Consider the following 12575-nt stretch of genomic DNA (forward strand, 5'->3'; position numbering starts at 1 on the left):
TTTGTAGACAAGGTAGATCAGACTGGTCTTGAACTCACAATGCCTCTACATCCCCAGTGGTAGGATTGATTATAGATCTGTGTCACCACTCCTGGCAACTGGAATTCTGACTTTTAGTTTTTTGTTTTTGTTTTTTGTTTTTCGAGACTGGAACTAGCTCTTGTAGGCCAGACAGGTCTCAAACTCACAGCGATCCAGCTACCTCTGCCTCCCAGCTACCTCTGCATGCTGGGACTAAGGGCACGCACCACCACCACCCAGCCTTGATTTGATCTTAAATTCCCTTCTATTCTCTTTCCCTTCATAATTTCATCCACATCCGGCGTGGATTACTACCCCTTTAGACATGACGTGTTAATTTTCCTACCGTCTCTAGATCTCTGGACTCCAGTAAGTCCATAGAATAGTTACAAGTGATCAGAGCACCCCAAGTCCCTGACAGAATTCCATTTTCTCTACTACATAGTTTTCCTTTAGTCTGTTACTTGGGCTAACAGGTTTGGGCAGAAGAAAATCATGGCAATGGGAGTATGTGGTAGAGGGGGTTCTTCATGGTGAACAAGCAGAGTGGAACAGAAACAGGAAAGAACCATGGAAAGATACAATGCCAAAGGAAAATACCCCAGTGGCCTACTTTCTGCACTTCCCACTTTCCACTGACCCACTCCCTGCCAGCAATCTATTAAAATGTTAAACCTGCCAATGGGTTAAATCATTCGTTAGATCAGAGCCTCATGATCTGCTTCAGAACATGTGATTTATTAATTTTGTGGACATCTCTTAACCCAGTCAAGTTGACCCCCAATGTCAACCATCACAATGTCCATGTTCAGACATTTGTGTGGACTTAAGTTTTCTTTCTCTTTGGTTCAGATAACAAGAGTGCATTTGTTGGGTTATACAGTGAAAATATACCTAGTTTTGGAAGTGTGTCCCAACATGACTGTTGTATTTTACATTCCCACCATCAGAGAATGGGAGTGCCTACTCTCCATATCCGTGCCAGCATTTGTTCTTGGTTTTCTGGAATTTAGCCATTCTAACAGGTGTGTGGTCAGTAAGCTTTGAAGTCGAACTCTAATATAGAAAAGTGTGTGAATCGTAATCATAGAGCTGAGTAACTTTAACAAGCCAAACACAGCCATATCACAAAGATCCAGGAAAAAATGCAGAGCACCTTACAGAGAAGCTATTTCAGTCATGACCTTGGAGGGAGATCAGGGCTAGCAGTCTGCCATGGAATTTGCCAGGCTTTGAACTGCATGGGTGGGGTAATACAAGACACACATGTTCTCGCAGCTGACGTGTCATCTGTGTGACTTTTATCCGCATTGTTGAGACTGTAGTCGTTTAGATACCTCTCCTGTCTAACTGCTCTTAGTGCACACGTAGGTTCACACTTGTCTGGAGCTGTTGCCCACCAATGCTATGAACATTTCTATCCATCTGGTGAACACAGATTTTTGTTTCTGCTGGGAAATGCCCCCAAGATTGGATTATTGGGTCCAAAGCTATCTTTATAACAATATCGAGCTATCTTAACTCAATACTCTGTTTTGCTGAGATAGAGTCATGCTGTGTAAGCCAGGTCAAAATTTACCATGTAGACCAGTGTGGCCTGAAAGCTGGAGTGATCCTCCTGCCTCAGTCTTTCAAGTGTTGGGATTACAGATATGCCTCCATCTCGACCGGTAAACAGTGATCAAATACACACCATTGAAAGGTTACAAATTCAGCTGGCGGTGGTGACACACTACTTTAGTCCCAGCAGTTGGTAGAGACAGGAAGATCTCTGTGGCCAGCCTGGTTACAAAGCTAGTTTTAGAATGGTCAGAGCTACACAGAAAAACCCTGTCTTGAAGACTGAAAACCCCCAAAAGGTTACAAGTTTAAGTGTGGATCATGGTGCTAAGCACACTCGTGTCTCAGACATCACAGGAGGAACACGGTGGAATGGAGGTCTGCGAGAATTCTGAGGGCTTTTGAGAAAACTCCATGAAAACACAAGCCTTGTGGGCTCAGTTCCTTCAAAACACAGAATTCTTGGAATATATTTTCATATGTCTCCCAGGTATATGAATAGTTTACTTTAGATTACTCATTTCTTGCTGTTATTCAATTAAATTCTTATATGCCTTTATGGAAAAACATGTTTTTACCAAGTGCAGCTTGTCCTTATGATTGTATACTTTACACATGTGACTCTTAATCCTCGGAATAAATTGTCTGATTCTACGAATGAAGTTGGTTAGTGCATGAGATTTTGGTCTGTCTCATTTATCTGTTCTCCTGGGTCCCACCACCTCTAGAGTGGTGACACATTGCCATCCAGTTCCAAAACTGTCTTCATAATTTCCCTTTTAATATACTTTTGAGATTTCAGATATGCATAGAATATCTGTCATATTCACACCCCTCTCCCTACAACTGCTGAGTTACTCCATTGATTTGAGACAGTTTTCCCTGTTTCTGTGAATTTGCCTTTTGGGCACACGATTCTGTATTTCATTTAGTGGTTTTTTTTTTCAAGAGTTATGTGCACATGTGTCTGAACTTCATTCTCCTCCATGGATTAATAATGTCCCCTTGAATTGGTTGGTCATGTTTGCTTTCATCTTTGAGGGTTCACACTCAAGCTGCCCCCACCTTTGGGATGCTGCTGCACTGTCTTACAGCTCTCATGCCATCCAGGATCACATGGTAATTCTGTGTACTGACAAACCACTAATTCTCCCACAATAGCTATCCTATTTTACATTTCTAGCAACAAGGGATTACTATGTTTTTCAGTGCTTGGACTGACCAGATGTGAGTGGCTAGTTCTCGCAGCAAACACAGAATGGTACATTCTGGCATATACATACAGTTAATGTCAACAGAAGACAGTTTCATGGAAAGCTGGCCAGGTCCCAAGTGAGCTCCTTTCTGCCTACTGAGTCTATAGATGACCAGGGTGATTCTGGTTCAAATATTCAAAGAAGCAGGAAGAGAAAACACAGTTTAGCTTTAAAAACCAAGGTCCTCTTATTCCCCTCGCTGCTCCACTTTTCCATTTCGTCAAGCACAGAGCGGGAGCGGGGGTGGGGGTGGGGGTGGGGCTGAGATTTACTAGGAAAGATATGAGCCCACGGTAGGGTTATAACAAGGTGAATACTGTTTCTCATGTGTAACAACCTAGATTCCATCCCAGTACAAACAGTACAGTTTATTACTTCTGTAGAAACAGCCAAGGGTGCCAGCTCTTCATGGACCTGGAAGCAGGAAACGCTAAACCCAGAGATTGACATGTTGCAGAACTGGTGACTCCAGGGCACGTGCAGAGGAAACGTGGAGCTCATCAAAGCCTTAGAGAGCCGTGAGGGGCCACAGGGAGGTGAGTGGGCCTGGTCTTGTCTAGGGGGACTGAAAGGTGCTCTCCTTATGGGCTCTGCTGTAATTCAAGCCTCCTTCTCTGTGTGGCCCTTGTGGATACAGGCGAGAGCACCAAGGCAGACTTCTCCCGGTGCTTACTCATCATGTCCCCCAAGGGAAATGATCCTAGTCCTGCTCCTAAGGGACCTCTGAAACATCAACTGAGGGCCTAAGCTTGCTCTTTGAGGAGGCAGCCTAGCAACCCAGCTTTAGATACTCTATGTCATAAGGAAATTCAAGAAAACTAGCTGACTTGGAAAGGGGTCAGTGAGACCAGAGACAGCTCTAACAAGCATGTGCCTGTGACTCTCGGGGCAAATCTCAGGGTGTGTGTAACAGGACTTCAGTGTTTAAAAAGTCAAACACTAGGGTAACAAGAAACTGAACACAGTATTGTGTCTACAAGACAGCCGAGGACACCAAAAGAGTTTGGTATCATGGCAAGTTGTGGAGATGAACCATGAGGTGGCCCTCAACGTCTCCCTGGTATACATATCTCAGCATGGACTTGATCCCTTTTAAGTATGGGCTTGAAATCCCACAAAGAGCAAAACATCCCAGAATTTCCCAAATCAGATGGATGACAAAGAGGTCACTTCCTCATTTGCTCTCCCTTACTTCGATCAGGTGAGAAGCATCTGGCACACTGGGCAGTGCACTGTGGATATATACTGTCGAGAAGCCCACACTACTAGGGACTAAGTGAGACCTCCAACCAAAAAGCAGAAAACAAGACCCTTTGTCAGTTTACCGGAGAGGAGCTGAATCTTGTCATTTAAACTTGCGACAGCATCTCCTCTTGGCTGGGCCTTCACCTGAGACCATAGTCTGAGCACACACAGACTGTAGCCTGTGAGACTCCGCCAGGCAGAGATACCACGAACCACTTGGACTCCTAAACCACCGAACCTGTAATATGTTCGAGCTGCTAAATTGTGGGGTAGTTTGTTACACAGCAACAGACATTGCTGGCTGATTTCCTTACACAGGGTGAACCCTTGAGGGTATGAAGGCACCACATCCCACCTTTGCTCTGGTGCTGCCCCTGGCACTCCCACCAAGGGACAGTAGAGAGCGTGACTGGACAGGATGGAGTCTGCCTAACCCTCCAGTTCTGAGGAAGCTGCTGCCAGGAAAACTTAGAGGATCGAGATGCAGAACGCACAGGTTCGGCACCCAGGAGGAAAGGAGAAGAGGAGAGCCAGTGGAACCACAGAAGACAGCATTCACGGAGCCCTGCTGGCACAACCCCCTTTGAGGAGGAGCTATATGCTACCCTTCCCACTTCCCATTTCCTGTCCACGTTTGGGGGACAGGAGCTTTATCTCAGGGATCAAATTACTATAGCAATATTCTGTGAAAATCAGACCACTGGGTTCTGAAAGGCAAATCCAGTCCTCCACCACCCTTGAGACGTCCGTGTCCCGTGGGGCTCATGGGCTACCTCCTTCAGGCAGCCTTCCTCTGGGCATCTCAGCTTCTCCTCAAATCAGACTCATCACTTAGTCCTTGTCTTGTGCCTGACACCCTGACACTTGAGATCATCACCTTTGAATTACATTCTTAAGGCAGAGGCTGTGGGCCCCAGGACAAGGCTGAATTTCCTGCTGAAACTCCTCCTGGTCACAAAGGGACACAGGCTGTTCCCCAGTGATTTTTTTCACAGCACCCTTAAGTTAGATGTCCAGACTCCACAGTCTTCTCCTCCCAGTTCAGGACTGACTGGTGCCCAGCAAGACTCACATCTTGTCTGCTCTTGCAGAGCACAGGGACAGCCAGGCCTCCAAAAGAGCTCCCAGGGACCAGAGCACTGGTGCAGATGGGTCTCTGGCCAAGGCCTAGCTACAGGACAAAAAACAAAGGTTGGGTGCTGGCAAGACCTGGCGGGGGGTGGGGGTGGGGGTTGGGGGTGGGGGTGGGTGGGGGAGTGGGGGGGGTGGGGGGAGTGGGGTGGGAGGGTGGGGGGGTGGTTTCTGGGTGAGACACCAGCTGGTAGCCAGGATCTTCTGGAAGTCTCAGATTTCACGTTCCCACTGCATCCTTAGCTAGAAAACAAATAAGAGTTTGGGCTCAATGCCAGCCCTGAAGCTTTTACATTCCATCCCAAAGGCAATGGTATTTCTCTCCCCCGACTTTGTCCAACATCCCATATCCCTCTGTAAGAGCGGTACCCCGGGGGCTGGCTCTCAGTTCTGCAAACTGGGTGGCTCCTCTTCAACTACCAGCAAGACCAGCAGATGCACTGAGGGGAAAGACCGAAGGAAGGGCATTTGGTCTCCCATTCCCAGGCTTTTCAGCCTGGCGCTCCTCCCACAGAGCACTCACTGTGGTGAGGGTGGCATGCTCCTGTGGGCGTCCTGCTTCTCCAGGCAGGATATCCCCAGCCTCCCTCAGCATGGTGAATACAGCAACTAAGGTGTTGTCCAGTGAGTGGCAGCTCAGATCCTGCAACGGAAGATAGAGCGGAAGTTACCTGCACTAGGCTCCTGGTTTCTCCCACTACCGGGGTGGGGGTGGAGAATAGTTCTCTGGAGGGGAGCAGGGTTGAGGAGGCTTGAGAATAATCTTTCTAGGTAGGGGCGTAGGAGAGAAAGCTGGCGCTTCTGGTGTAGCATGGGGAAGGTGCACCGTGTGGCTACAAACTCTAGGCAGTTACAGGCACAGCTAAGATGGTTGGAGGTCAAGGAGGTTGGGGCTGGAGACGAGACGGGCACTCACCAACGGTAAACCATTGCCATGGTGGCCAGGGGCTCTGGAGACACGGTGCCTTGCGCCCGGCCTCAGGCTAGCCTGATCCCTTGGCAGCTCAGCGGGACGCGGCCGCTCCTCTTTCGGTTGCCAACCCCTAGGGTGTCGTTGGCACTGCTGGCGTCGTTGGCACCGTTGGCACCTGCTCGTGCACAGGCCTCTGGGAGCGCACGGGAACTGCATCTCCCAGGAGGCCCCGCGGCTGCCCCTCCCACCAAGACTTAGGCTCTGGCACAGTGACTATGAAGGTCCTCCGTGTTCCCAAAGGCAGGCCCCCCGCAGTGGCAAGGAACACTACAGTGGATGTGGATTTACTAATGGTGGACTAATGGGAAGTGGGATGACAGGAAAAGAAGGAAATCACGGGTGACAGCTGTAAGATATGGCTCGAGAGGGACCTTCACGGAATCCCATAGCGGGTAGGGTCTTGAACTCACAGAGATTCACCTACCTCTGCCTCCCATACACATACATATGATTGACAAGTTGTTGTGGGGGATGCATATGCCACGGCGCACTTGTAGAAGTCAAAGAACAACTTTGTGGAGTCAGTTCTCTCCTCCCTGAAGGCAGGATTCACTCACAGTGAGTAGAGCAGAGGCAGCACGAGTCAGATTGCGACTCTGCGTGTCCAGTGCCCAGCAAATCCCGGGAAGGGCGGTGAGTCAGTGCTGACTCTGCAGTGCATGTTCCTCGAAAGGAATGGTGGCAAGCTAGTTGCGGCCTCAGTTCTGCTCAGCCAGGTCAACCAGGGTGCCAGATCCTCAATGGTCACCACGGTCAGAGCCAAGTCAGAGGCAGAAGATCCTGGTGGGAGGCATGGTCACTGGAAGGGTCCCTTGCTGCTTGCATATGTGGCTTGTGTGTGGTGAGGTATGTCGGAGACCGTCCTCTGCGGAGATGGCCCAGAGCCTGGTCATAATGACCCTTCTGAGGCTTGTTTTGTCCCTGCAAACATTTTGGCTCCTGCTCCTCCTGGTTGGCGGAAGCTGCCGGCTGCCAGGGTGTTGCTGGTCACAACCAGGTGCTGATTCTGCTTTCAGCACATCCCGATATCAGGAGTTTGAGCAGAAGTGCCTCCATCTTGTGAAACACTCCACTTTGTTTTCGTAAATTAAATGAGAGAAACAGTCTTCTCTGGAGATCTTTTCTATTTTAATTTTTAAAAAAGATTTATTTACTTATTATTTATACAGTGTTCTTCCTGCGCGCATTCCTGCAGGCCAGAAGAGGGCACCAGATCTCATTACAGATGGCTGTGAGCCACCGTGTGGTTGTGGGAATTGAACTCAGGACGTCTGAAAGAGCAGCCAGAGCTCTTAACCTCTGAGCCACCTTACCATCCTCTGGGGATCTTGACAGTGCTGTCAGAAATGCCAGTGACAGATGCAAAGGAGCCTCTTTCAGGGACATTTGCTTCTCCTACACCAGAAAAGTCAAGACCAGCAAGGGATAGTGTATCCAGGAATTTTTATTTACTCTTCTCCCAGATGGCAGTAAGAGGAACAATCCAGAAAGAGGAAATGATGCCATGTAAAATGCACGTGTAAGAGGGGACAAGACACAGTGTCCCACAGTAAAGGAAGAGTACCTGAACCAAGACGTAGGTGGACGTGGCAGGCAGAATGTGCTCCCATCCTCACCCCCAGAACTCATGAATCTGTTCCTTCACACGGCTAAAGAAGACTGTGCGAAGGCTGGGGCTGGAGCCTGATCGCAGGGCACTCAGCCGGCATCACCAAAGCCCAGGATTCCATCTCTATCATTGGAAAAAAGGAAAAAGAACGTGCAGATGTGCAGATGTGACCACTGAAGGGACGCTGGCCAGCCTGAGCAAGGCAAACACGGGCTGGAGTGCGGCAAGCATGGCTTTGCCCTTCTCTCCCATTCCCTCCACCTTGCTCCATTCCTGAAGCTGAGCCACCGAGGTCTGTTCCTTCTGAGACTGACTACCAAGGTCCAACTATCAAAGTATTGAAGTCCAGCAGTCAAAAGCTCCCTTTAGGCCACCTTAGTTAACATGCCCAAGTAAAATTAACCAACTCATCCTAACACTGGTTTAACTTTTTACCTTCATAAATTGTCATTTGCCTATGGGTCACATCTGTTTCCTCTCCATTCAGAGGCAGCTCTTTGTCTCCTTGGGACAAATATTCCTTCCCCCTCTCCCTTGTTCCCTCGCCCCTTCTCTCTTGTCCTCTTTATCCTGTCTTTATCTCTTATTCCCTGCCCTATATCCTTCTGGCACAAATAAATCTCCTTGGTGTTAAGAACTTGGCCTTGGGGGTCCTGAGCTGATACCGGTTTCTACAATTATGGATTAAGTTAAATATCAAAAATTAGGGAGATTATCCAGGTGGTCCCAAGGCATTTACAAGAGTTCTGAAAAGGGGCTGGAGAGATGGCTCAGTGGTTAAGAGCTTTGCTGCTCTTCTAAAGGTCCTGAGTTCAATCCCCAGCAACCATATGGTGGCTCACAGTCATCTGTAATGAGTCTGGTACCCTCTTCTGGCCTGCATTGTATTCATAATAAATAAATTTTTAAAAAAAGAGTTCTGAAAAGTAGAAAGTAGTGGAGAGTCCGAAGAGTCAATGATGAAGGTCAGAGATGTAGGGTAAAAGGACCAATTGGGGGCTGGAAAGATGGCTCAGAGGTTAAGAGCACTGGCTGCTCTTCCAGAGGTCCTGAGTTCAATTCCCAGCAACCACGTGGTGGCTCACAACCATCTATGATGAAATCTGGTGCCCTCTTCTGGTGTGCAGGCATACATGCAGGCAGAATGCTGTATACATTATAAATAAATAATTTTTTTTAAGGACCAACTGGAACAAGAAACTGACCAGTCACACACCCTGGATCTGAGACCTGAGCCAGGAAAAGAAACACCACCACCACCACGCCCCCCCCACCACAGTCTTTTTATTGCTTTTTATTGAGCTCTACATTTTTTTTCTGCTCCCCTCCCTGCCTCTCTCCTCCCCTTCAATCCTCTCCCAAGATCCCCAGGCTCCCAAATTACTCAGGAGATCTGAAAAGAAACATCTTTATCCCTGAATTCAAGACCAAAGAAATATGCCCTAACTCTGAAACCAGTGCCAAAGAAATACACTTCATTCCTAGAAACAGAACCAGTAAAAGAAATATCCCCTGGTCCTAAGATTAGAGTCAAAAGGCTAAAGAGGGACCAGTGAAAGAAACACAGTTTGACCCTGAAATCAGAGCCATCTCTGCCCGACCAACTAAATTAACCAATCCCTGAGCAGGGAAAACTAACCAATCCCTCTTCTCCCTGGGAAAGTTCTGCCTCTAAGAAGCCCCATAAAAGCCTCTCTGTCTGTTCAGTTGGAGGGAGGGTGTCCTTTACCCCCCTGGCAGAGGCAGTCCCTCTCCTGGACCCCTTCTTCCCAAATAAATCCCTTTCTCAAAAGAGTCTTGGGTGACAAACTTTATTCGCTGGTGCAGAATAGAAGAACCTGGCTGGGACGTCCCTTAGGGGATTGAGCTGAAAAACCTCCCTGAGACACTCCCTTAGGGGGAGCTGAGCAAGGCTGAGCAGAACAGAAGAACCTTGCTGAGACACTCCCTAAGGGAGTGCTAAGCAAGGCTGAGCAGAAAAAAGTAACAACTTTTCCTGGAGTGGAGGAGATTGCTACATTTCTGAAGTGTTAGCAAAAGAAGTAACATCTTGGGCGGAAGGAGAAGAAGCAGATAACTCTGCTAGGACGTTCCCTTAAGGGAACAGAGCAGAGCTCAGCTGTAGTGGTTCTTCAGAAGAAGAGCAAGATTGCTATATCCTGCAGGGAGCCTATCTCCCACCTGACCCCAGCTTCAGGTAGCCTGGCTTCCTGACAAGTCAGGACACTTTTTCCTCCAGGGCTGAGCTATCCTATTATGATTCCAGCCTCCAGGGTTGTCCTATTGCAGCTTCAAGTATAGCCTGGCTTCCGGATAAGTCAGGATATCTTTGCAACGCCAGAACTGTAACATTCACATTCCCTCCAAGAGCGCATCATGAGGTATACACCAGAGAAACCAGTCAGGTGTGGGTGTAAGCCAACAGAAAGTCTTTATTGGGCTGGAGAGATGGCTCAGTGTTTAAGAGCACTGACTGCTGTTCCAGAGGACCATGGTTCAAATCCCAGCATCCCCATGACAGTTCACAACTGTCTGTAACTCCAGTTCCAGGAGATATGACACTCTCACACACAGACAAATGTGTGTGTGTGTGTGTGTGTGTGTGTATATATATATATATATATATATATATATATATATATATATAGAGAGAGAGAGAGAGAGAGAGAGAGAGAGAGAGAAGAAAGTCTTTATTAGCTGGTGGTGCGGGAGAATTATCTGTATTCTGTCAATTATATTTTAATAAAACGCTGATTGGCCAGGCAGGCAGTATAGGCGGGAAAGCCAGACAGGAAGTAGGGGTGGAGCAAAGAGACTGGGAGTATTCTGGAAGCAGAAGCTCTCTCTCAGCCACTCCTGCACAGACCACCGAAGAGGCAACATGTAAGCTGTCACACTGAGAAAGGTACTGAGCCCATGTGGCTAAAATAGATAAGGATAATGGGGTAATATATGTTATAAGAGCTAATAAGTAGCCTGACCAAATGGGCCAATCAGTTTATAACCTTATGGAGTCCTGTGTGTAATTTCTCTTTGGGATTTGCCGGCTGTTGGGGTACCAGGCGGGACGGAAACCCCAACAAGCCGGCCCTCATGTTACATATGGCGCCCAGACGTGGATAGGTGAGTCCACGGAAGGCCTGGGAGAGTTTGGGAAAGAGTAGAGTGGGGTATGTTTTCTTGGTGGCAGCAGTTTTTCGGTTCTGCTCTGCTTGCTAGAGGCGGGCAAGTGCTCTCATCTAGGAGAGGCTTCTTGACTCAGCCTTGGCTGCAAAACCTTGCAGCTCATTGGGAGGTCCTGCCACGAAACACTTGGATGCTGTTGGTGGAGAGCTGAGCGCATGCTTTTCGGTCGTAGCAGGAAAAAAGCTGTGCTGTTTTGAAGTGCCGGCTTTCTGGGCTGTCCTGCCAGGACAAACTCTGACTCTTGCAGGCAGGCAGTCCGACTCAGTGTGGTCTGTGAGCAGAATGATGCAGCTTGCTTGCTAGCAAGGACCTTGAAACACGACAAGTTGTGGCAGTGAACACAGCTGTGGCTGGTATCTCAGCTATGAGTCTGGAAAGCTAAGGAATGAGCTGGATCTAGCTGTCAAAGCCACGGCTTCCCATATTGCTTTGTAAATTAAAGGCTCATGTGGTCAGAAAAAGAGAGATAAACAGTAAAGAGAGATTCAAAGATGAAGAAAACCTCTAAATGGTTTACAGTGTGTATATGCAGGCTAAAAGTTAAAGTTCTTAAAGTTAAAAGGAAAGAAAGAGAGTAGTTGGGTGTGGTGGTACACACCTTTAATCCCAATGCCTGGGAGGCAGAGGCATATTGACCTCTGTGACTTCAAGGGGTAGAGGTAGATTGACCTCTGTGACCTCAAGGTGTGGTAGTACACGCCTTTAATCCCAATGCCTGGGAGGCAGAGACAGATCTCTGTGAGTTCAAGGTGTGGTAGCATACACCTTTAATCCCAGCACTGGGGAGGCAGAGACAGGAGGATCTCTGTGAGTTCAAAGACAGCCTGGTCTACAGAGTTATTCCAGGACAAAGATATACAGAGAACCTGTCTCAAAAAGTAAAAGTAAAAATAAAAGAAATAGAAGTTAAAATAAAGATGGAAAATACACAGAGAATCTTGATACCGTATGTTATTATGCTCTCTTTGAATTGTTTGAATGCTGAGGAAGGAGCAACAGCTGCTAAAAGACTTTTGTTTATAAATGCTGCTGAATTAATCCAATATAGATATTTTGAAAATACCTTGGCTTCAAAACTGAAGTCAAAAGGTATGTTACTTTGGAGAAGAGATTTTGTTTTTGTTTCCACAGAAAACGAGAGGCTTTGGATTTATTCTGAGTTAAGAAAAATCCAGTATGATCAAGGAAGGCCACCTGAGAAATCTCCAACAGGAACAGATGGCCCAGATGTCTGAGTTCTTCATCCAGAACAGGTTCAAGACTGCTGCCTGAGATGATCAAGACTCACAGGATACTCCAGTCAGGACTTGATGATAATTCTAAATTTTCTTTAGGTCCCCTTAAGACTATCAGCGCCCCCAACCAGCAGGAAGTAGCCTGAAATACTACGCCCACATTCCCAACAAATGGATTATGGGTATTTTCCTTTGTTTAAAAAAAAAAAAGAGGGAAATGGTGCGGGAGAATTATCTGTATTCTGTCAATTATATTTTAATAAAACGCTGATTGGCCAGGCAGGCAGTATAGGCGGGAAAGCCAGACAGGAAGTAGGGGTGGAGCAAAGAGACTGGGAGTATTCTGGAAGCAGAAGCTC

At 47.5% G+C, this 12575-nt stretch overlaps 1 protein-coding gene across 2 annotated transcripts; it reads right to left on the reverse strand.

Moving 5' to 3' along the window:
- Positions 1–5362: 5362 nt before the first annotated feature.
- LOC146896111 (uncharacterized) lies at positions 5363–6389 on the reverse strand. 2 transcript variants are annotated; one of them, XR_015004062.2, is made up of 4 exons: positions 6130–6350; positions 5737–5856; positions 5583–5653; positions 5370–5456 (listed from the first exon to the last, which is right to left on the reverse strand). XR_015004062.2 is itself a non-coding variant. In XM_085696463.2 (3 exons), exons 1-3 carry the CDS (start codon positions 6340–6342, stop codon positions 5427–5429), a joined length of 363 nt encoding a protein of 120 aa, XP_085552589.1. In that variant the 5' UTR covers positions 6343–6389; the 3' UTR covers positions 5363–5426. The 2 variants fall into 2 exon arrangements, 1 of the variants encoding a protein (XP_085552589.1); XM_085696463.2 differs by lacking the exon at positions 5583–5653 and having other exon boundaries at positions 5363–5456; positions 6130–6389.
- Between the last annotated feature and the right edge of the window lie 6186 nt (positions 6390–12575).

The sequence above is a fragment of the Myodes glareolus genome, chromosome 1, assembly GCF_982192425.1.
Source record: "Myodes glareolus chromosome 1, mMyoGla1.1, whole genome shotgun sequence".
NCBI classification, from domain to species: Eukaryota; Metazoa; Chordata; class Mammalia; order Rodentia; family Cricetidae; genus Myodes; species Myodes glareolus.

Bases quoted from the DNA above. Each gene is read 5' to 3' on its own strand.
- LOC146896111 (XM_085696463.2), bottom strand. From the start codon at position 6,342: ATGCAGTTCCCGTGCGCTCCCAGAGGCCTGTGCACGAGCAGGTGCCAA. The intron at 5,857-6,129 runs GTGAGTGCCCGT...CTTCCGTTGCAG, and splicing joins ATGGCAATGGTTTACCGTTG to GATCTGAGCTGCCACTCACT. The intron at 5,457-5,736 runs GTGAGTGCTCTG...TTTGTTTTCTAG, and splicing joins AGCATGCCACCCTCACCACA to CTAAGGATGCAGTGGGAACG.